This window comes from Berghia stephanieae, chromosome 4 (assembly GCF_034508935.2).
Source record: "Berghia stephanieae isolate SIO BIC M18660-M18661 chromosome 4, UCSD_Bste_1.3, whole genome shotgun sequence".
In the NCBI taxonomy this organism is placed as follows: domain Eukaryota; kingdom Metazoa; phylum Mollusca; class Gastropoda; order Nudibranchia; family Aeolidiidae; genus Berghia; species Berghia stephanieae.
The window spans coordinates 40,925,738-40,950,968 of NC_088363.1; the positions used below are offsets into that span (position 1 = coordinate 40,925,738).

At 34.1% G+C, this 25,231-nt stretch overlaps 2 protein-coding genes across 5 annotated transcripts in view; one reads left to right on the forward strand and one right to left on the reverse strand.

Moving 5' to 3' along the window:
• LOC144970587 (thioredoxin domain-containing protein 9-like) overlaps positions 1-5,400 on the forward strand; it is a 7,047-nt gene extending 1,647 nt beyond the window's left edge. Inside the window, exon 2 of one of the 2 annotated variants that reach the window (XM_078910363.1) lies at positions 2,047-5,400. In XM_078910363.1, the coding sequence (XP_078766489.1) occupies positions 2,059-2,724 (666 nt within the window). In that variant the 5' untranslated portion in view covers positions 2,047-2,058 and the 3' untranslated portion in view covers positions 2,725-5,400. The remainder of the gene's footprint in view (positions 1-2,046) is intronic. The other variant, XM_078910364.1, reaches the window with a different exon arrangement.
• A 2,427-nt stretch (positions 5,401-7,827) lies between these two features.
• LOC144970583 (tetratricopeptide repeat protein 29-like) lies at positions 7,828-25,221 on the reverse strand. 3 transcript variants are annotated; one of them, XM_078910359.1, is made up of 10 exons: positions 25,109-25,221; positions 21,468-21,671; positions 18,491-18,714; positions 17,837-18,025; positions 17,014-17,241; positions 16,240-16,325; positions 14,941-15,032; positions 14,202-14,325; positions 12,725-12,959; positions 7,828-9,740 (listed from the first exon to the last, which is right to left on the reverse strand). In XM_078910359.1, exons 2-10 carry the CDS (start codon positions 21,668-21,670, stop codon positions 9,565-9,567), a joined length of 1,557 nt encoding a protein of 518 aa, XP_078766485.1. In that variant the 5' UTR covers position 21,671; positions 25,109-25,221; the 3' UTR covers positions 7,828-9,564. The 3 variants fall into 3 exon arrangements, with proteins under 3 accessions (XP_078766485.1, XP_078766483.1, XP_078766484.1); XM_078910357.1 differs by having other exon boundaries at positions 17,822-18,025; positions 25,109-25,209; XM_078910358.1 differs by lacking the exon at positions 25,109-25,221 and adding an exon at positions 22,948-22,965 and having other exon boundaries at positions 17,822-18,025.
• Between the last annotated feature and the right edge of the window lie 10 nt (positions 25,222-25,231).

The window sequence follows — 25,231 nt, forward strand, 5'->3', positions numbered from 1 at the left end:
ATTTCTCCGATAATATTATTTCATTATTTAATTTGCTCTAGATATATTATTGTTTTTTTGTTTGTTTTGGTCAATGATAATAATAATAATAATAATAATAATAATAATAATAATAATAATAATAATGATAATAATAATAATAATAATAATAATAGTAATAATAATAATAATTGTAATATTTGTTATTATTATTACTATTACCATCATAATCATTATTATATTATTATCAATAATAGTATTATTTTTATTATTAATACTCTTATTATCATACTATTACTATTATTATTATTATTATTATTATTATTATTATTATTATTATTATTATTATTATTATTATTATTATTATTATAATTGTTATTATATTATTATTATTATTATTATTATTATTATTATTATTATTATTATTATTATTATTATTATTATTGTTAACACTATTCCCTGCTCCGAGGGAAATCTCTCTTTTTCTTTTTTTTTTTATATTTTGACCTAAACCTTAGAGTTTTTTGTTTGCTAAACCTTTATGTAAATGTTCCGTTTCTGAGCATGAATTTCTTAAATTGTTTTTATTTTTAAAACAATTATTGTTTTTATTTTTAAAACAATTATTGTTTTTATTTTTAAAACAATTATTGTTTTTTTTTCTCCTCTATCTGACCATTTGGTCGCTCTCTGAATATTTCTGTTTGTTTGCTTTTTAATTATTTATTCTTTTTAGACACTATTTGAGATCGGAGTGGGGACGAATATACTTGCTAGAAACTAGAAAAAAACAAGAGAGAGAGAGAGAGAGTTTAATAATAAAAAAAAGAGGTGGGGGGAGGATGGATGGGACATTTATCCCTTTCAACGTTCTGTAAAAAGAAGACGGAATTTAAAAAAAAAAAAAAAAAAAAAAGGGACGTTACCAGGATTCGAACCCACAACGTCGATTATGGTCAAACTTCCAGGGCAGACGATTAAACCATTCGGCCATGACACCCACTTCGAAGTCGACGCATATTGTGTATATGTAGTAACAACTGATTTTAATGTTGGTTAATTTTATGTTTTTATAGATATTTTATTAACTTTCCTTATTTCTATGTGCATCTGGAAACATTCCATATTCTGGAATATGGATAATTGTTTAAAATAGCGGAGTTTCAAATATGCGTCTGGGGATAATGAAAACTCTTGAGAAGTGTTCACAAAAATTAAATTGGTGCTTTTCACTAGATCTTGGTGCCTCTGGTGCCAATTTCTCCGGATGACGGGAGAAAAGGGGGGGGGGGGGTGGATGAAGTCTTTGGAATGTTTCATGAAAAAAAATATCACAAGAACTGCCTTTCAGAAATTGTCTGCTTTTAAAATTGTGATAACTCTTGACTTTCATCAGTAAACTTTCATTATTTTATGGTGACGTTTTTATGCACCTCTGTTGGAGTGTACAAAAACGCACCATTTTTATTCACCTCCGTTGGCGGTTGAAGCTGGAAGGAAAAAATAACGATCAGTGTTGAATTGTAAGCCTCAATTTATTAGACGAAGACATACTGTAGACGTTTCTGGTTTCCCCTTTATCAACAAAACACGACGAATAAGTCACTGAGGATGAATGAGAGATGTGTAATGTCAATGGTGTAGATAAGGTAAATAAACATAAACAATGATGGGACAGGAAGTTTTTTTTTAAACATGATAAAAAATTTTAAAAACAACAACAATATTCATATTCCTTATAGAATACTCAACACGGAAATCTCGAACAAATAGGTCCAGTCCCAACTTCCCAACTTGTTCGAGATTTCTGTGCGGCACTGTATTATTATTATGGGTATTATTATTATTATTATTATTATTATTATTATTATTATTATTATTATTATTATTATTATTATTATTATTATTATTATTATTATTATTATTATTTATTTATTTTTTTTTTTTAAAATAATTTTTATTTTTATTTATTAATTTATTTTTAATTTTTTTTTTTATTATTTTTATTATTAATATTATTATAATGTATAAGATTCTTATATGATTTCTCATTTGTCTTTTGTTCAGACAGTTGTCAAGATGGCAAACCCTTTGGAAAATCATTTGCTTCAAGCAACAAAAATGATAGAGAGCCAGGTGGATGCAGAAATTGACAGATTGGAAAAAATGGGGGATGATGACTTTGATTTACTCCGTCAAAAAAGAATGGATGCCATGAAAAAAGCACAGCAACAGAAAGAAGATTGGTTGGCTGCAGGACATAAGGAATATTCGGAGATTGCGGATGAGAAGGAGTTTTTTGAAACTTGTAAGAAAAGCAAAAAAGTTGTCTGTCATTTTTACAGAGATTCAACATTCAGATGCAAAATCATCGACAAACATCTTGCAGATATTGCCAGAAAACACATAGAGACCAGGTTTGTGAAAATCAACGTTGAGAAATGCCAGTTTCTTGTCGAGAGGTTGAGAATAAAAGTGATTCCAACCATTTGTCTGGCTAAAGATGGTAAGACTGTTGACTACATTGTAGGCTTTGATGATCTCGGTGGAAGAGATGACTTTCCTACTGAAATGCTTGAATGGAGATTGGGTCGCACTGACATGATCAACTATCAAGGAGACCTATTAGAGCCTCCTACAATGGGCGGTGCAAAGCAGAAAACGACAAAGATCTTTGGCAAACCAACCAAATCCAAAACGATAAGAGATGATGGGGACACAGACTCGGATGATGATGATTGGTGATAGCTGTTCTCATTTTATTCTCTGCTACTTGTATAAATATTGTGTTCATTAGTATTTGAAAGAAGCCTTTACTTTGCTCATGATAAAACCATGAATTATAACAATGTGAATATTTTATATTAAAGAATGTAATTGGCCGCTATTGACCAACAAAATCTGGTAAAAAGAAAAAGGTCTTCCAATTGGATTTTAACACAAAACTGTACCAAAATCTTTTTAAATGATTGAGTCTCAAAAAATTGTGGAAATAGCTACCAACAATTAATAGGAATGAAAGAGACCAAATTAATTTTTTTTTTTTAAAATCCACATTATGCGATAAATCATATGTAATAAGTTTAATTATTGTTTTGTCCATGACCCGTTTGAATTTGATTTTGAGTTAATTTATAGGAGCCAATTTTTAAGTGGTGGTGGTGAGGGGCTATTCACCCAGCATCAAATTATGGAGAAATCATCGTTTTGATCATTATTGACAATATATATTGAAATATAAGGACATCAGTTGGCAACTTTCTAATGCTTGAATATTTAGATCTGATGTCTTATGCAATGAGTACAAATTAGTGCCACTTAAAATTGAAAACTGACTTTGTCAGTCTTATTTAAATGAAGTAGAAGAAAAAGCAGCCATATATATTGCTATTTACAAAGATAATTGTTATATATATAAGTAAAAAAAAAAGGTTGCACAATTTGTATACCGATTTCAGTGTCAATGCAGATTCATACTCGTAAATAGTTGCCTTTGTAAGTGTGATGGAGCATAGTAATGTGTATTGATGAATGGAAGAGATTGCTATCGAATTACTATTAAGCAGCAGAAGTCTTAAGTTAGAGTTAAGATGTTTCTTTTAAATGTCAGGTTTTGGGGACAGGGGTGGCGGGAATGGCAGAGACAGAGAAAGAGAGAGAGACGGGACATGAATGTGTGTGTGATAGAGAGAGAGAAGAGGTGTGTGAGAGCGACAGGGAGAAAGAGAGATAGAGAATTTTTAATTGATTTTATATCAAAATTGAGTTTTATTACTATTACCACGCTCATTGTCTTTACCCACTTTGTTAAAGTCTGCTTAGTTGTGGCCACCTTATCTCTGCCATGAATGGCCTATTGACGACTAATCAATGTTGTTTTACTTTGTTGTCTTTTTTCTTCTGAAGGCTGTGCTAATAAATGGTGAATAAGTAAGACTTGGGCCATAGATCTAGATAATCAAATATGATAGGCTGATATGTTGCTTGAGAAATGGCATGTTTGAATAGTCATGAAACTTGAAGACAATTTGTGCCCCCAAAAATTTGGTATTCTGGCATTTTTTCTCTCGTTATGACCAATTTCATTTTAAAAAAAGACAAAAGGAAGAAAAAATAAGCAGATACACAAAAACCGATGTGCACTTATTTGCAGGTCTGATAACCCAATTCCTTATGGGCTCATTGTTGTAATGGAAATCTCAAAAGATGATACAAAATATTGTCCATTACAACAAGGTTAAACTAGGCCCATAAGCCGGTTTGGATGTCAGACCTGCATATATGTACATGTTGACAAATAAAAAAAACTGCTTTAAACAACATGGAATGCATCATTGAAAAAACAAAAGTTTAAATCCTCTGTTTAAAGCGTCATGCCATCATTCCTTTTCCTTGTCGTTTGTTATTAATTTGTTTGTATGGTTGTTTAAAAAAATTGTTTTTGCATCTTTTGACAGACTGAATGAATGTGTACTGTGTAAGTGCTCTTTTTGAAAGTTTGATAAGAACAGTGAAACATACATGAATGCCGTGATATTGACAAATTTGTGGTGCATTATAGTAATTATAGTGCAGTTTGTAAGATGTCAACTTGGTTTTTTTTTCCATATGTGGGCTGTCCAACTGCCTCAGCTTGAAATCTACACTAAGTAAATGCTCCACAAGTGAGTGACCTCCTGTTTGATGAAAGTTTTTGGTGCGAGTGTAAAAGTACACCAGGTTGTGCTGGGCTCGTGTTGAGCACTGTGTCTATGGATCAGTCATTTGTTGGTTACTTAGTAACTTCTTGATTCTTACAAGGTGACATTCAAAACCTGTTAAGTCTCATTTTCATTATTTAGGGAAAACTGCTATTTTCTGTCATTTCTTTAGTGTCTTAAAGAGATAACACATGTCTTGATTGCCTCTTAGCACTATATTCTGAGAGTTTTCAATTTGAATCTTCACTTTTTATCTGTTGATTCCTCTATAGAGTCCAAAAGAGTGGTAACTCATTTTCTGCCAGGGTTTGAATCAGCAGGTTTTGAAATTCACCTTCTCGGTTCATTGTGTATGCGTCTAGCTGCACATAATATATGGAGGTCTGAGTACTGAACGCAACAGTTATGGGCTTGATTTAACATTGTTGTAGTGGCCAATATTCTGTGTTGGTTTGAGAGTACTTTCACAACAGCAATGAGCCCATAACTATTTGGGCTATCAGGCCTGCAAATATTAATAAGTAGGTACTTGTAGATATGCTTACACATTTAAATCTGATCCACTTGAAATTAACAAATGTTTATTGTTCCTAGATGCCGATTTTACTCAGCGAACTGGACTTTAATGACGTTATTTGTTTATATTATATTATTTATTTGGCTAATATATTTTTCCTTTTATTTCATACAGATTTCGAAATAAATTTTTTAATCATTTTTTGTGTGAAGTCTAAGCCTTTGTTGTGTTTGACATGAGATGAAGGACAAATTACTGGGTGGGGTCCTTTGACCTCCCAGGGTGGGCAGAAAGTCACTGGCTGTGTCTTCTATCCCCCTATATCTGTTTTTCAACTTGCTTTCTTTCTTTGTCTTGGAATGGGATTACGTACTTGGTTTGTCCTGCCCCGATCTTGAATCCTTGGCTGGGAGGAAAACAGTCAAGTGTATAGTTATAGGAGACGATAACTTTTTCTTTGTAAATCAGCACTCTGTTATATACTGTACATTTTTTTGTTTTGAATATATATTGATTTGTAAGCAATCGAGTGTATTCCTTAGTGGGATCTGGGTGGGGATCCTGACCTCCCATAGCGGGCAGGGAGGTACAAACTGTGTCTTCTATCCCCCTTTATCTGTTATCCAACATGCTTTCTGTCTTTGTCTCGGAATGAGATTACTTGGTTTTGTCCTGGCACTGGCCGGAATCCTAGCTGGGAGGGAAACAGTCAAATGCATAGTTATTGTTTTGGGAGATGATATTTTTTTCCTTGTAAATCATCTCTCTGTTATGTATTATTATTTTTATTTTGAATGTATAATGTAAGCATTTGAGTGTGTTCCTCTTTGTTGGATTTTGTGCTTGTGTCTGGATGAGACTTGTAGGTGATTTCAAACTAAGTACATTGGTGGTATGCTCTTGGAATCTACATCTGAGCCCTATTTGTTCTCAATTCCCCTTTGTCTTACTTTTTCTTGGGTGCTTTAATTGTAATTCTAGAACTTTTTACTATCGCATTTTCTTCCTTTTTACTGGCGCTGATATAACCTAAATGTGTTGCAAGCGCCGTAAAACCCTTAAAAACAAAAACAACCTTAGTGGGATCCTGTGCTTATGTCTGGATGAAACTTTTATGTGATTTCAATCTAAGTACACTGATAGCATGCTCTCGGAATCTACATCTGTTCCCTATTTGAACCATTCTCCTATGTATATTACTTTTTCTTGTGTGCTTTCAATTGTAATTTTAGAATATTTGTCTATCCCCATTTCTCCTTTTTTACTGGTGCTAAACGACCTTTAATGTGCCACAAGCACCGTAAAACCCTTAAAAGTAAAGCAAACAAAACAAGGGTTCTGAATATATAGCAACTTTGGATAAAGTACAATACAATAAGTGGGTGGAAAGGGGCGGGGGGGCTTCTTTACTATTCCCCTGAATCTTTGAATCTTTTGTCTTTTCTACTATTTAGATTTTCTGACTTGGTCTTTGAACAAGACTTAACTGGTTTTGCTCCATTATAGGCTGGGATCCTTCCTCAAGAGGAAAACTGTTAAATTAATGTTTCTACTCTGGGAAGGCTGTAATTTTAAATATTTTCCTTTTGGTGAAGAATCTGTGCCAGTGCCAATGTGGGGTTTAAGTTGTCTCTGATATGACATACGACTTGGTTGCTCGATTCACTTTCTGGCCCATGTCTAAAGCTGTCTATTGACTTTTGTCATTTCCATGATCTTTCTATTCTAATGACTAAGACCCTTGATTTCTCTTGTGATATGACTGAGTTGGGTTCCTGACCTCCCATAGTGGGCAGGGAGGTACTTACTGTGACTTCTATCGCCTTATATCCGTTTTCCAACATGCTTTCTGTCATCGTCTTGGAGTGAGATTTCTTGGTTTTGTCCTGGTCCTGGCTGAGAGGGAAATAGTCAAATGTATAGTTAGTTTTGGGAGATGATATTTTTTTCCTTGAAAATCATCTCTCTGTTATGCACTGTATTATGTTTTGTTTACTTATTATATATGATTTGTAAACATTTGAGTGTATTCCTTTTGGTGGGGACCTGTGCTTGTGTCTGGATGAGACTTTTAGGTGATCTCAAGCTAAGTACACTGATAGTGTGCTTTTGGAATCTACATCTGTTCTCTATTTGAACCAGTTCCTCTTTTGTCGTCCCTTTTCTTGGGTGCTTTAATTGTAATTCTAGAACTTTTTACTATCCCATTTTCTTCCTTTTTACTGGCGCTGATATGACCTTAATGTGTTGCAAGCGCCGTTAAACCCTTAAAAACAAAAACAAAACTTGTGAGATGGGAACACTTGCTGTGTCTGTTATCCTTTGAAGTGATTTTGGTTCACAACCTGCATTTTGCTGAGGAATGCATTTCGATTGTGTTTGCATCGTTTTTTTTTTGTACTTGCACTTGCACTCTTGTAACGCTCATCAATGTCTAGAGACCACAATGCTGGGACCAACAAAAGTTTGCAATCGTTGCAACCCATTTGATTTATGATCTTACTATACATTGCTTTACTCTGTAACGGGACTAGGTTCAGCTACACCCCTCTTTAACACCAATGCCCGCCCATCACATATTTTTCTAAATGCAATAAATATTTTAAAATAAGAACATCTTTCTCATTAAAGTTTGTTTTGTTATCAGTAGCATGAATTTATTGAATTTGTCATAGTGGCTGTCATCTTAACATTCAAAAGAGTATATGAGCCATGAAGAAATAAAAAGTATAAAAAGTTTTCTTTCTAGTACGTATTGTGACGTTTCTTCAACATGCCATCATAATTGTATCGTAAATTAAACATGAAAAAAAGAGCTGAATCATTGCATAGAATAGTCTTTATTTTTATATATATATACAAAGGCTGACACTGACAATATGAAACAAAACAAAACAACAAACCATAAGGATCGTAAAACATGCTGTTTCTGTCTCCTACTTATGAGAGAATAAATTTGACACTGTTTTTATGATAAATTTTACATGTTCTTATTATAATGTTTTATCAGCCACGCCTAATTCATTCTCTTATAAAACGTACAAAGCTAATGAGAGGTGCTCTATTCAAGAATGTCTAAAACGTTGAGTCATTTGCAAAAAATAAAAAAATAAGGCTTTCATATGAAATCAAATAGAAGTCTTTTTCTGGTTAATCATCTCTCAAAAATATGTTAGTCATTATAAACTATTTTTATTTTATGTTGCAACATTTTGAGTATATCTATTTTTGGAAAGGATTCAATATTTATGTATGAGCAGTACTTTCAGAATAATAGTATCAGAATAGAGACAAAGATAATTTGCTCTTTTGGTCTAAGTCTTTTCTTTGTGGTATTTTTTAAACAGGGTGTGTGTGTGTGTGGGGGGGGGGGGGGGGGGGGGGAGGGGTATTATTTTATTTGTTTCACCACTTAAGACACTAGAAATACGCTAGATCTATTCTTTTTCAGCTTTCAGCTTTCACATCATCATCCTTTCTACTAGTACGCATATGACCTAAACTGTAATGGCTGAAATACTCCGAATAAGAACAAACACAAGCTATATACTATATGAGTAATAACGAGAAGAGATATCAAAACAAGTGAATGGAGCATGACTGCTACAGTAAATATCAAATTAAATATTTTGATACTGATGCCTCTTTATTATAAATAATCCCACCTTTAAATCAACATAGCACTCGATTATTAAAAAAACAAAAACAAATAAAGACCAATTTCTATTATTTTAATTTTTCACCCGTTTCAGAGATAGAGGCTTTATAAATTTCATAAAAATCAAATAATGGAAAGGTATTGGACTGACATGTCACATCATCTGCAATCAACAATAAATTAACTGGCGTTCCTTCCACTGAAATGGCCAAAATAGATAATGGTGAATGGTTCTCGATAATCACCATTGTCTATTCTATAACTATAAACCACTGTAGAATATTGATTCACTTCAACTAACATATTAATATTATGATCACTAACCCAGGATGAGGTTTGTCTAATTTCTATGATTTTATGCAACATTCACATTTTTAAATTTTCATAATGAGAAAAATGATGAGTGCAAATTTAGGTGTTTCAAAAGCTTGTCCATCCATGTATGATGCAGATATGTAAAGCTTGTAAGACTCTAACCCATAATTACAGTGGAATCCTGATAAAGCAACACTGCCAGACCAGAAAGATTGATTGACTTTATCCATTATCAATGGTGGTACACACCTAGATAAAGAACAGGAAATTTGGGACCAACAAGAGGTGTTGATTTTAAGCAGAAGTTGACTTTAATATTAAGAGTGTTGACTTTACGCGGATTCCACTGGTATGTACAAATGACTTCTTGTAAGAATGTAGCATTACTTTAATTATTATGATTCGTCATTCAAATCGTCCTCCACCTGCCCCTCGCCTTCCTCTCTCTGTCCCGGGTCTTCCATGGCTGTGATATCCTCCTCTTGGCTTTCTTCCTTTGTGCTTTCATCATCTTTTGTTTCCTCTTGTACAGGAGCAGGGGGGACAAGCACATGATGGGCTGCAGCTGGAGCTGTGGAAGAGGAAAAATAAAAATTAAATATGATTTGTAATAGGAAAGAAAAGTGTGATGTCAAAAAACTTGTTCCTATCTCATTGGAATTGTAAAACAACTCTTCCAGAGGACTGGAAACATACCTTGTGAAATTGATCTTCTGATTTCAGAGTGATGACATCTTATTTTCTAGTCTAAATATATGCTGGTCATCAATAAAGAGCATTCGTCCTCGATCTTTTACGTTTCATAATCCTTAGAATCTACCTATGCATCCTGCTACTAAATTAGTTGTGCCACCTTATGATTCAATATTTGACTTATTCATTATTAGTCTTCTGAAGGACTGGTCACATACACAATTCCAAGGATTTTGGAACTGGAAGAGTAGAAAGTGTGACGTCACAACTTTTTGACTCTATTAGCTGTGCATTTCAATTTTAGCATGGAACAAATAAAACAAAGAAATAAAATAAGCCTCCCAAGCTTAGTAATTTTAGGAAACTTGAAAATATTCTTATTAAGGCAGGCTTTTGAGTAATGCATAATAATATTTGCGTTTGTGTTATCGTTTTGTATGTGTAATGCCTTAGAGCACTTTGTTGATTCTGCATGTTATAGAAATCAATCAGTACAATACATTACATTTCACTATGATTATATTTGATGGTACAAGGGGGGAAAAAGATTATTGAAAACAAAACAATAATCAAATGGTACTCTGTTATTTTTGTCTTGTTACAAAGTCACGAAATGTTAGTTTTGGCAGTGATTGGATAGGTGAAAATAATTGAATAAACTTTGCAGGGTTACCATAATGAATTCCACATCTCCATTCTCGGTTCATAGCATCATCTTCCTCCACGCTCAGTTCTTTCATATCGTCCTTTACCTTATCCATCCATCTAGTCTTTGGGCGGCCCTTTTTCCTCTTTCCTGCTAATTGTAAGTCCACTACTTTCCTTCCCATGTACTCCCTCTCTCGTCTCTTTACCATGTCCGAACCATTTCAATCTGTTTGAACCATTTCAATCTATCTTCTCTCATCTTTATTGATACATTCTTCACTTCAGTCAACCTTCGAATTCGTTCATTTCTCACTTTATCTTTTCTTGTCCAGCCAAGTGACCATCTCAACATCCTCATTTCTGCATTAACCATTTCTACCCCCATTTAATTCAGGTATGATTGAATACCTGACTAGATGTGCAGCTATGTGGTCTTGAAGTATGAAACTCGCCTTTGGATTGGAAGGTCCTGAGTTTGAGTCTTGCTCTGAGTGGTGTATACTTGATTCCTTGGAAAAGGCTCTTTACTCATTTTCTTTCACTCTGTCCGAAAAAAAATTGGATAATATCGCCTAACTGGTGTCATGTCTCGTGCTATGTGTTAACTCTTGGTGTTGGCTAGGAACACCTTGTAAAGTGCTTTGAGCTTGTTTAGTGGATATAGCGCTATATAAAGGTCAATATTAAGTTTAAATATATATAATGTTGGATATTGTAAGAGTAAGAGGTCTATCTAGTTCAGTGAAGGGCACCCAAGAGACAACTCGTACTCTTTGAGATGTAGACTTCCATACTGCTTGGAGAAACATCAAATGCACGGAATAAATATTTTATCTTAATTGTTACACTACACGAAGGAATTCTATCTTACGGCATTTTGTTTCTTTAAAAAAAGTGTTGAGTGAAACTACAAACGGCTGATTTATAAATGATAGGTGATATAATGCACTTTGATAAAACAGCCCAAGAATCCAAATAAGCATACCGTCATCTTATTTTCCCATTTTCCCAAATTCTTCATGATACAGTCCTGAGAATCAGCTTTATTTTCGAAAGCGAAAACCTTGCTCTTAACCTTGTTAAAAAGAGATTTGCACTGCAAGTGACAATTTTAAAATTTCAAATTAAGCTTTCAGTGCTGTCATTTTTATTTTAATTTCCCTTTGTGAATACATGTTTTATTGTGAAGTGCCTTAGAGCATGAATTCATTCATGGAATTTGCCCGCTATATACATGATTTATTATTATTATTATTATTATTATTATTATTATTATTATTATTATTATTATTATTATTATTATTATTATTATTATTATTATTATTATTATTATTATTATCATTATTATCCTGAAATTATATGAGACCTTTGTTTGAGTGATACTTAGCTGTTAACGGCTGTGAACTGTAAAAAGGACTGAACTAAAATAAAGATAACAGCTCAAAAACATGAACAAAATACCAAACACGGAATGTTTTGGACTAAAAACCCTTCTTCAGCCAATGCTTTAAACATTAATACATCACTTAAAATCCAGATAGACGACAGAGAAATATTTGGCACATCTTGTTTAATATTTTTACTTTTTTTTTTTTCAAAGCTGTTTCTAATATTCATTTTTGTTCATTACTTTTTATCAATCTTTGTGGCATTTAATTAAAATAAAATACAATAAAATCTATGAGCTTACAAAAAAAAAGAGCTTTTATAAAGATAGTATGCACTTGTCTAAGAACATTGCCACAACATTGCCATCCAGAAGTATAACAGACCAACACACAAAACTCTGTGTAACCTTTAACGATTATATTCTAGTTAATACATTTCAGTGAGAATTATTCATAAACGTGGATGGCAAAAAGCAATAACAAAGAACTGAGTGACTTCATTCTATCTATAGCACAACATCCACTAAACGTTCTCAAAGCGCTTTACAAGGGGTCCCTGACCAACAGCAACAGGTAACATGAAGAACGAGACATGACACCTGTTAGGCGATTTTTTTCCGACAGAAACAACACTGTTACTGTGGCCAGGTATCATTTTACACCTGAGTACAGTGAGAGAATGTGAGTAAAGAGCCTTTTCCAAGGACTCAACTATGCGCCAACCGGGGCTCGAACTCAGGACCTTCCGATCCGAAAGCGAGTGTCATACCCCAAGACCACATAGTTGCATATAGTCTATGCTGACACTTCATCTAACTTTACATACCTGCATCAGGAATAGGTTTGCTAAAATCATCTGTTCTCACACTCTTCCACTCAACTAGCCGAGTCATGCATGTCTTATCTGCGATGACCACATGGTTTGCAAACTTGTCCATCATTCTGTGGGCCATGGCGATTCCGTACTGGACTCTATTGACACTAGTTGAATCAACATCGGCCAAAGCCCGTGAAATGTTGTAAGCTTTGCTGAAGTACTCTGTTGCTTCGTCATAATTGCCCTTTATTTTTCAAACAGTGAAAGAAAAAATATATTTCATTTCAATTCAATTATCATTATTCTGTTGTAAACAATGTTAGAGATTTTATTTTTATAACATTTTTTTTTTTGTTAAAAAATTCGAATATGAAAAAAAACAAAACTGTCTCCACTGAAAATACACGGCTTTCAACCATATTTTTAAAAATAAAATTGGGTAGATCGGGCAAAATCTCCATTTCTAAGAAAAATAAAAATATCTTAAATAATTTAAAATATCTGGATCAAGAAAAAACCCAAAGTTTTTGTGGACCCTAAGAGCAGTGATGATAATCTTCCACAGAAGTCTGGGATTTTCTGTCGTGATTTTGCCGTGTCAAACCTTTTCCTCTGATAAAAGGTCAAGTGGGGTGGATCCGTGAAAAAATCACCTTATTATCTTGTGTCATATTTTGACACCTGTGCTCAGTTGCATGAATTTTGGTGATATTCCCATTTTTATGGCTCAGTCTAGAAACACTGGTGCCAGATGTCAAAACTGAGACTAGGCAACGTGCACTTAGTTGCAGGTCTGATAACCCAACTCCTTATGGGCTCATTGTTGTAATGGAAAACTCAAAAAATGATGCACAATATTGTCCATTACAACGATATTAAACTAGGCCATAAGTAGGTTCGGATGTCAGACCTGCATATATGTACACATTGAGACAAGGCAATTGATGGTCGAAAAGGGAGGTGGTGGGGGAGGGGATAAATGAGTCTAGATTTTATTTGTAAGTAGGTCAAGAGTGATAGCATAGTTTTAGGTCCGTTTAGTAATATAATAAACAAAGCTGATATTTTGTTATGATTTTGTTTGAGTATGACCGATGGACCGATACATTTTCCTCCTTTATGACAAATTGATATTAGCATCACTGTAATAAATCTCTATTGAGATCTCTATATATACAGATCAATTTTTTAAAATTAAAAACTAGTGGCAGGTCTACCTAATTCTAAAACCTCTGGGTTTTCACTCACACTGCAGGTATAACAAGGGATAGAATAATGATATTTTTATACTTTTTAAAAATGAATACCGTGCAATCCACATAAAGTCAACTTTTGCCATAAAGTCAACACCTTCCGTGGTCCACAATTTTCTATTTAAAAAAAAATCTAAGTTGGATGCTCTGAATATGCACATCAATCTTTCTGGTCTGGCGAATTTTAGTTTAGGATGTGATTTGAAACAAAAAAAAGTTGATGAAACACTCACTACAGAATTGCAAACATTTCCGAGATTGTGACAAGCCAAACAGTATTCCTTTTCGAGACCAGTTTTCTCTGTCAATTCAACAAATCGCTTTAAAAACTCGACACTCTTCTCCTTGTTGCCTTGTCTGAAAGTATAAATGATAAGAATAATATAAGTAATCAGACAACTACATAGCATATGCGAATTTCAAAGACTACATTTTTGAACAGAAAATTGAATCTTAATTCTTTTTTAACCCAACCCCATTCTCACTCTCCGAGAGAGAGAGAGAGAGAGAGAGAGAGAGAGAGAGAGAGAGAGAGAGAGAGAGAGAGAGAGAGAGAGAGAGAGAGAGAGAGAGAGAGAGAGATAAAGACAAAGAAGAAAGAAAGTGAAAAACATACAAATAGAGAAAAACTCACATTAAATGAAACAAATCAAAACTAAAAAAAAAAACAAACAAACAAAAAAAAACATCTCAAAACAACAAACACGTAACCACCAGCTACCACAATCAAAAACCCTTTTGACTATTCATCCATGTGTGTGAACTTTCAGCTAAAATAGACTCACAAAGCATTTATGGTATTTTGCGTGAATGGGATCAGCGCGAGTTGACAGAATACAAAAATGAATTCTTTTGTAACGTCAAATTATCAGGAGAAAAATGTCATGTACTTTTTTCTCCTCAGGTGTCATTTCAACCTCTCTTTCTAAAGCTGTGATCTGTTTTCATCCAAGTTAATGAAATCAATCTTACCTGGCATAGATTTTTGCAATGGCATCACAAGCTCTGCCTATTCCCTCGCTGTTACTGTCACCCTGGCATGACTCATAAAAATTGTAGAGATGCTGGGAATATCAATAAAAAACATGATTAGGAAAACTCTCTCTTTCTTTCTCTCCCTTCTTGCTCAGTCTCTTTCTCTTTATCAATCACCCAAACACACACACACACACACACACACACACACACACACACACACACCGATTAAACATTGAAAATCATTATAAAAGAGGAGAAGAAAACCCTGAAATCTGAGTGGGGTCTTCTGACCTCCAATGGTGGGCAGGAGGTCACTCGCTGTGTCTTATGATATCCCCCCATTCCTGTTGCTCTATCTTTGTCTTGGAATGGTTTTGTCCTGGCCTAGGCCGAAGCCTTTGGCTGACAGGGAAACAGTCAAATGTATGGTATTGAGAGAAGATTCCCCCCCCCCCCTTGTAAATCATCTCTCCTTTTATATACTTTTATATTTGTTGGTTTGAGTATATTATAATTTGTAAACATTTGAGTGTAATCCTCTTAGTGGGATCCTGTGCTTTTGTCTGGATGAGACTTTTAGGTGATCTCAAACTAGGAACACATATTGCTCTTGGAATCTACATCTGCTCCCCAATTGAACCAGTCCCCTTTGTCATGTGCTTTCAATTGTAAATCTCGAATTTTTCGACTATCCCATTTTCTTCCTTTATATAACCTAAAAGTGTTCAAAGCACCGTAAGGGCAGGAGGTCACTTGCTATGTCCTCTTCCCAACTATATCTGTTTTCCAACTTGCTTTCTGTTTTTGTCTTGGAATGGGTTGCTTGGTTTTGTCCTTGACTGACAGGGAAATAGTCATATGTGTAGTTTTTTTATAAATAATTTCTCTTTTATGTACTGTATTATTTTTTTTTCTACATATATACATGATTTGTAAACATTTGAGTGTATTTCTTTTAGTGGGGACTTGTGCTTGTGTCTGGATGAGACATTTAAGGTGATCTCAGACAAAGTACAACGATAGTGTGCTCTTAGAATCTACATTTGTTCCCTATTTGAACCTATTCCCCTTTGCCTTACTTTTTCTCGGGTGCTTTAATTGTTATTCTAGAACTTTTTAATATCCCATTTCTTCTTTTTCACTGGTGCTCTTATGACCTAAATGTGTTGCAATTGCCATAAAACCCTTAAAATTAAACTAAATCAAAGCGCTGTAAAACCCACCAAACAAACATATACCCTGATATGCATAAAATCATAGCAAGCACTTGCTCTAAAAGTCAAATCTTCTTACCGAAAGGGCTGTCTCTAGTTGATTGCATTTTTGATATGCCATTCCTAATGTGTACGATGCCTCTCCTTCAAGTTTTCTGTCTTTACCTGTGGTAGGGGGAAAAAAAAAAGAAAGAAAAATCAGAAAAAAAAAACAAACAAAAAAAAAACTTTAACATTACCTTGTTTTTAAAAAGTTGAGCTTTTATATAGCTCAAATCAACTAAACGTGCTCAAAGCGTTTACAGGGGGTCCCTGGCCAACAGCAACATTTAACATGTAAGACGAGACATGATGCCTGTTAGGTGATATTTCAATTCTTTCCGACAGAGACAATGCTGTTAACGGCCAGATACTCATTTTACACCCAAGTATGGTGAGAGTAAAGAGCCTTTTCCAAGGACTGAACTATGTGCCGAGCGAGGCTCGAACCCAAGTCCTTCTGATCCGAAAGCAAGTGTCATAACACAAGACCACATGATTTAAAAAACGCAATCATAAAAGTTCCATTACGACATAAACGATGAACATAATGACTTTAACGATATATGATAACTGCACGCTCAATCAAGCTGACCTAATAGTATCTGAGATCAACTGTATCTCTTTTGACCTCTGAACATTTTGCTAAAATATAATCTGCTTGAGAACCCCCTTGAAACATCAACACCATTCAACCCCGGAAATGAACTGAAGTGTAAAGTCTCCCTTGTTATTGTTTTAAACTTTTTGCCATTGCATTATCCAATTAATTGACCATTGATAAGTAGTCTTTTAAATCTCTCACAATACTCACTGTCTTTTGCCATTTGCAAAGCATTTGTCAAGGTTTCTATTTGCAATTCTTGTTCTTCTTCGTCATTACTGCGACCCAGTTCCTTTCCAATGACTGTGTAAATGTTGTAAAGATTGATGCAGGCATCAGTGAAGTAGGATATTCCACTATCCTTTAGCCACTCCTCTTTATAATCTTGGGTTAGTTTGTGATAGGCTTCAAAATGCTTGGCTGCTTCTCTGTAGCTTTCTGAAATAACAATTAAAAAACAAAAACAATAAGGAAAATAATAAAATTAAATAACACATAGCAATAATAATAATGGATTACAATTATGACATGCTAATCCTAACAGAACCCACCCCACCTCACCCCCCCCCCCCCCCACACACACACACACAAAGCCCCTACAAAACAAAGATACCAAACCAAAAATATATAAATAAAAATAGACCCATAATCCCTGTTTTTTTAAAGTAATGTATTCATGTTATTAGTGTTTTTTGTTGTTGACTGAAGAAGGGTTTTGAGCCCGAAATGTTCCATGTTTGGTATTTTGGTGTTTTTTAAAAGCTGTTATATTCAATTTTGTTGACTAATTTTTACAGTCCACAGCTCCTAGAAGCTTAGAATCACAAAAATAGGTGGGAGGTCACTCCATTTTGACAGGTAAGCCAAGCTTGTCTCAACATAATTATTTCATAACAATTCAAAACCATTTTCAAATATTTTAAAAAGTTCGAGTGCTATTGTTAGTTAAATTTGTGGGAAAAATTCTCATTTATATTTGTCACAATGGCTTCAGCAGAAAATCAAAATTGTGAATCACTGGTCTGATACAAACTGCTATTTTGGAGACAGATTCCAACATTGCAATGGCCTTCTGCTTCCATTTTGCCACTATCTCCCTCCACTTTCTTTGCCACATCCAGTGCAGTGTTAAAAAAGTGATCGACAAGCCAAATGTCATCGTCATCTCCTTTCAGATACATTGCCAGATCGTAGCGTGCCTTGTATTCTTCAGCATAATTTTCTAGGGAAAGCAAAAGCAAAAAAAAAAAAAAAAAATTGATGAAGAATTTCGGTGAGTAATTCACTAATTATTCTCTAAATAGGAAACTTATTAAAATACAAAATTAAAAAAAGAAAAAAAACCCCCGAAGGGATAAATAAAGTTCATACATGCATATGAGTGTACCGCCATTTAATTAATCAAGTTATTTATAATATAGAAAAGGAGAGATAAAGTAAAAGTATTATCATTTTCATTATCAGAATTATTATTATTATTATTATTGTTATTATTATTATTATTATTATTATTATTATTATTATTATTATTATTATTATTATTATTATTATTATTATTATTATTATTATTATTATTATTATTATTATTATCATTATCATCATTCCAACTTTCCTTCTTATCATTAGTCACATGAATAGAATCTTCTAGATTTGGTGCAAAAATGTTAAAAATCAATAAAAAGCTCACCAATTCTACTTGCAGCCTCAGCTTTTGTGAGAAAAACCATCATCGTGCTGAGCTTTTCCTTCTGGTCTGTGAGAACGGGTCTTGTCCATAAATAAGATTCTGGACCAGCTAGTTCTCTCTTTTCATTTTGGGTCCTTAGCAGATTTACAATTTCACAGTAGGACAAATGGTATCCCTCAGTCAGCATGTCAAGGCACAAATTGTGTTTGTAGGAATTTCGGTACCTGAAACAGTGGCAATAACAATTTTACAAGGAAACTTTGACGGAGGCATAAGGAGAAGACTTGCAAACAAAGGGGTGGATGGATAATGTAAAGGAATGGACAAGGATGGGCAGCCCAACACTAATAATGAGGAACGCTGAGGCCAGGTCTGGATGGAGAGGCCTTACTACAAAGTCATCTCTCATGTTTCCTCTACGACCACCTCAGTCAGGAGAATGAAGTGAGAGGTGAGGTGAAACAGTAATAAAGTATCTCAAATATTTCCTGTTTTAATTTTTTGGTTTATTATTATTAATTGTTTTTATAATTTTTTTTTTCAAATTGTCCAAATTCAAACTAAAGAAAGTAGAAAAGCATTGACAAAAGAGATGTAATGGGTGCCAATTGTACTAAGATGCTCCCCGCACGGTTTTCATTCTAACTGTGGCAAAAAAAACAAAATGTTTAAAAACTCAAGTTTTCTAAGCGTAATATCCACTTAAAGTGTGCAAAGTCCTTTACAAGGGATTCTAAGCCAACAGCAACACTTAACATGCAGGATGAGTCATGATGTCTGTAATGTGCCAGTACAATTTCTTTTCGACGGAGACATAAGGTTTCAAGCCACATACTCATTTTACACCTGAGTGTAGTGAGAGAATGTGAGTAAAGAGTGCTTTTCAAAGGACTCAACTATGTGACGCTCAGAGCAGGACTCAAACCCAGGACCTTCTGATTTGAAAGTGAGTGTCATACTTCTAGACCACATAGCCACACATCTAAACCAATCTGGCATGATGCTGTTTTGAGGTGACAGGACACAAATATCTGCATCTTAAAGTTCAGATTATGGAACTGAAACCTGGAGAGTCACAAACACTCTTACTCGCAAAATTCAGACCTTCATAAACAAATGCATCCGGAGGATTTTGAAAATCAGAGGACAAGATCACACTTGTAAGACGGAAATATGGAGGAGGTCAAACCAAGAACCCATCAGCACCCAAATAAGAAAGAGGAAATGGAAATGGGTCAATCACACATTCACATTGACAAGACCAGGGAGCAACGTCACCCACCAGTCCCTCAACTGGAATCCCCAAGGGACATGAAAAGTAAGACATCCAAAACTAACAGACATGGAGACGCTCACTGCCTGATGAACTGAAGATGGCAGGCCTCACTTGGGAGGCTACCAAGAAGATGGTCAAGGACAGAAGCAGATGGCTGACGTTTGTAGATGCCTTATGTTCCACAAGGAGTGAAGGGGATTAAGTACAGTGCAACCTCTGGATACGACAACCCCTGGATAGCGACATTGACCTCTGGTCCCGAATTTTTTGCTATATACTATAAGTAATAAAAACTCCCAAACAGCGACATGGATTTCAGTAAAACCCCTGTTTAGTGACATCGTTATTGCAACAAACGGTAGTTGAAACTGATGCTTGATACCCAACCAAACAATAAAAAACACTCCCCCCCCCCCCCCCCAATGAGATCGCTTTGTTACCGACTAATCAGAACGCATGTTTACTACACTGAGTGAATTCACCACCCGTTTATATGGAACCACAGCAAAAGAAGATCATCAGTGGATGGAACTCGCAAGGGTCCATTAACCTTCCCTGTTAACTACCTGTCTGAGGTCAGTGGAGGTAAACTGATATCAGACAATGCTGTGTCCAATGGGCGCAATTATGGATATTTATGGTCTTATATTATAATACACGTTGGAATATCCGGGAAAACAATGCCAGTCTTTTTAAATTTATTGTTTTCATTTACAAAATCAATTATCATTTTTCTAAACTTCAGTCCAAATTTGATGATATTGCGGGTAATACCTTGTTGTTTTTTTTTTTAAATAGCGTAAGATGTAAAACTAACAATTTTAAGTGCTGTAAATTATGGAGCACTTAAATAAAAATTTTGATATTCAAAACCCATCACCAGCATCGCATGGACTACAATTAATACATATTAAAGGTAGATGTGAGCACCTGTGTTCTTGTGCGTTATTATCATTTTGGCACTTGATTTTATTCACATTGGAGAGTAAAAGTGTAACTGGTATGCCCTTCGTAAGCAGGAGAAATACACATTCTAACGTCGTTAGGACGTGTCTACCCTCAGGCACTGATCCCCGCATTACACTGTATGTATTCACGTGTCTCACCACGCCCCCTTTAACCTTGAAAACCTCGGAATAACGACACCCCTGGATAATGACATAATTTCCCGGTCCCGGGCAATGTTGTTATCTCGGGTTTGCACTGTATGTAAGGTTCAGATTGATCAAAATTGTGGAGTCACCTTTGAAAAACAAATCAATTTTTAAAACATAAATAAGATGGGTACAAACATCTTTCCTGGGATACAAACAAAGTAAGCACCAACAGATGTTACTAAGTTGTCTGGTTCCAGTGTTTAGGGCAATCTCATTTTTAAAATCTCGTTCATATATTTTTATAAAAGAAGTTCAAATTACCAAAGATCCAATATTTTCGAATAGTAATAAGGGAAATTTTTAGAAATTAGAGTCATTTAAAAAAAGGAGAGGAAAAGAAACTGAAAGAGTTTGTTAAAAAGGGTAAAAAATAAATAACTAGAAAGCAATAACGACAATGAAACTGACAAAGATGATGATAATGACGATGATAATGATGATGGCAATATTGATCATGATGGTGTAATAATTGAAGTGATGGTGGTACCAATTATAATAAAGATGAAAATAGATAAATATAAATAATAAATAAGAAAATACATACTTTGCAATATCCCTTTTCAGTAAAGACGGTAACTGAGACCTTAGAGTTCCAGAAGCATCTGAAAATTTACTTTTTCTATGGGATGCTGAATGATTATTGGCATCAAGTGGTTCCAGTCTACCACCTGGTGGTTGGCGGGGCTTTCCATAAGATGGAATATGCCCATTTTGTGCCTTATTAATGGGGGGAAGTGTTGCGGCCATCCTGGTGATGAAAAAAGACATAAAAAATAATTTAATTCTGACGTAATATGCCTTTGATTAACATTTTGCAACACTAGCCATGGGACAAAAAGTAATATTTAGTCTGACAGGAATAGACAGCGTAATAGAATGGTAATTATGTAAACATCTTTAAGATCAAATGGTCAACAAGTGAATTTCAAACTAGTGTCAGTTTTTTTGAAAATATGTTTAAAAAAATAAATACCATTGATTTATGTGTATCCTATGTATTTTATTAGATGCATGTTAAGATCTGAATGAATGATGTGACAAAGTGCATTGTAGTCCTGTACACCTATGAGGAAAGAATATCACAAAATATTTTTTATAAATTGAGCTGATAAACAGCGCACTATCCTATGTAAATAGTGTAGTTAACATGCTTTACAAGGGGATCCAAACATTTAGCATGTACGATGAAATATGATGTCTGTGAGGCGCTATATTACAATTATGTTTGACAGAGACAATGATATTATCATCCACGTATTCATCTATATCTGAGTGTGGTGAGAAAATGTGAGTGGTATGTCTTGTCCAGGGGGTCAACATTACACAGACCAAATGCAGGATTCATCCCATAGATCTACAGGTTTGAAGTTGGGTGTCAAACCACAAGATCACAAAGCCCTTGAGATCAAAATTATATTGTAGTGTTTTTATGCACCTCCGTTGATGGGGTATCTTAACGGATCGTTTTTATACACCTCCGTCACGCTTGCACATCCCACCTAATTTCATCAGCGATTATTGTGTTTCTGTATTTGGAAATGGCGAAAGTTATATTGTGACATCTGTAGGATGTTTTTGTTAATAAACTCATATAAAAATAATAATAACTTAAAAAATCGAAATATAAAACCAGAAAATAGAAGTTGTATTGAAGGTAAAATAATGTTTTAGAAAGACCTTATTCAATGTGATGAACAGTCAGGTGGCTCCGTAGCGCAGTGAACAAGCTGTCAGACTCTAACCTTGAAAGTACTGGGTTCGATTCCCATTGTTGACATATTTTTTATTTTTTTATTGAGAAAGACATAATTTTTGTTTGTTTTTTTTTCTTTGTTTTTTTTTCTTTTTCAAAAACTTTTTATCATGTTTTTAAAAAACTTCAATTTTAATTTTCTAAAATTATTTATTTATTTGAGATCAGTATTTGTGTGTCATGTTTCTTTTTAAATTAAAGTTATTATTCTTTAATTTATTATCACTGTATAAACGTACATCGGTAATCACTTAGTTGGTTTAAATCATACCTAACATCAAGATCTCAGTCGGTTCTGATCGATGGCGCAGTATCAGAAACATTTCCTCTAAATTACGGCGTTCCGCAGGGGTCTGTCCTTGGTCCTGTTATTTTTACTCTTTATACTCAACCTCTTTCGGATATTTTTGTTAAAAATAAATTAATGTATCATTTCTATGCTGACGACACTCAGATCTATGTAAGCGATATCCCTAGTAATATCCCATCATTGATTACCCGTGTTGAAGACTGTATTAGAGATGTTAAATGCTGGATGGAAATTAACAAGTTAAAGCTGAATAATGAAAAGACAGAGGTGATGGCGTGTGGTAGAAAAAGTGTTTTGAAAGATGATTTTCTGAAGTTTACTCTAAATATAAATGGGTGCACAATTAACCTCTCAACGTGTGTGAAAGACCTCAGGGTAATGCTAGATCAACATATGACTATGCAGGCACAGTTTGATTCTCTATGTAGAAGTTTGACAATAGGATTAAAAAGAATTGCTTCAGTTAGACCTTTCCTAACAAGAGAAGTAACATGCAAACTAATAACATCTTTCATACTATCTAAAATAGATTACTGTAATTCGTTAATCTCGAATGTAAGCAACGATAAGATATCACGCCTTCAAAGTATCCAGAATGCGGCTGCTAAATTGATTTTAAGAAAGAAGATAACATCCTACTCGTTGCCACTTTTGTATGAGCTGCATTGGTTACCAGTTAAAGTGAGAATCGAATTCAAACTAGCAGTATTGTGCTATAAGTGCCTTAATGATCAAGCACCATTGTATATTACTGAATTTTTAGAAACTTATAAGCCAACGAGGAGTCTACGTTCTGCACTAGATTCTACAAAATTAATTGTTACAAATAAATATAAATATAAATTTTACGGCGGCAGATCGTTCAGACACGTCGGACCTTCCATCTGGAACTCTCTTCCTAAAAGAATAAGAGAAGCGCAGTCCTTATCAATATTTAAATCAAAGTTAAAACACCATCTCTTTGTTAAAACACATCTTGATTAATGCATCTTTGTAATTTGACCCCAATATGAATGTTAATTTAGTTTATGTTATTATATCATTATTTTATATTATTTCCGTATTTGACATAGCATGTGGATGTATTATAACATATCTTGTATTAATGACTTTATGTTTAGTTATTACATTGTTGTATAATGATAATATTATGTTGATGTAGTTTGTATAATGTTTCATTTGTATAATAATGTCACTGTATTATTGTTTCGCGCATTGAGCATCACCCAGTGATGAAAATGCGCGTTATAAATGTCATGTATTATTATTATTAAACAGCATGCTAAACTACAATCTAAAACTATTTAAACATCACGGACGTATGCAGCAACATTTTCATTAATTTACCATCACCGCCAATGGAGGTGCATAAAAACGGTGCGTTTTTGTTCACCTCCAACGGAGGTGCATAAAAACGCCACCAAATTATAATTTGATTAATGCCTTATATTCAATAAATTGGTCACATTGAACACTAACGGCAATGATGAGAAAAAATCTATTAAGATCTACACAGTAGCTTAATTTGTGGAGCGTTCGATGAACGTGCATATGGTCCTTGTCTGATTTCACGATCAGACTTAATTTAGGTATAACTCTGTCCATCACACAGTGAATATGTTCGTGGGTCCAATTATAAAAATCGGGTACTTTATTATAAAGTACTTTGTCACTGACTAATGCCCGTTACTTTGACTTCAGATTACTATTGTTCCATTCTCCAATGTGAAACCAAAAACAAAAACAAAAATAAAAAAAAAAAAGAAATGAAAAATACCCTCAAGATTTCAGTTATTTCCTTAGCAGCAAACTACTAAATTTAAAAAATAAAATAAAATAAAGATTCTTATTAAGGCGGGTAATTTAAAAACATTTAGGTGTAGTCAGACATCAGCAGATAAAACATAAAATATATTTGATGATCAAATTTGCCCATGGATTAAACTTAAACTTAATAATAATAAACGGCTTATTATTATTACGAGCAGAAATCAGAAAGTTTTATTATGATTACGAGTTGTTTTTGTCTTGAGAGCTAAAAGTTTCAAACGACTTTCTCATAGACTACGAACAGTTTTAACAGTATCTAAGGGAATTGCTATCAATAAAGAAAATTCCATACTTTGTGACCTCTTCCAGATGTGAGTATATCGGGTTTTTAACTTTTCAATTAATTGGTGTTGTAAACGTCCTCCATTAGTTTCCCATGAGTTTCCATGGCCACTGATAAATGTTGCAGTAAATC

What these genes read in the sequence shown, in the direction of transcription:
- LOC144970583 (XM_078910357.1), bottom strand. Translation starts at nt 21,670, where the DNA reads ATGGCCGCAACACTTCCCCCCATTAATAAGGCACAAAATGGGCATATT. An exon ending in TGAGGCTGCAAGTAGAATTG is followed by an intron (nt 18,026 to 18,490) that starts GTGAGCTTTTTA and finishes TGCTTTCCCTAG; the next exon opens with AAAATTATGCTGAAGAATAC. An exon ending in GAAATGTTTGCAATTCTGTA is followed by an intron (nt 12,960 to 14,201) that starts GTGAGTGTTTCA and finishes TGAAAAATAAAG; the next exon opens with GGCAATTATGACGAAGCAAC.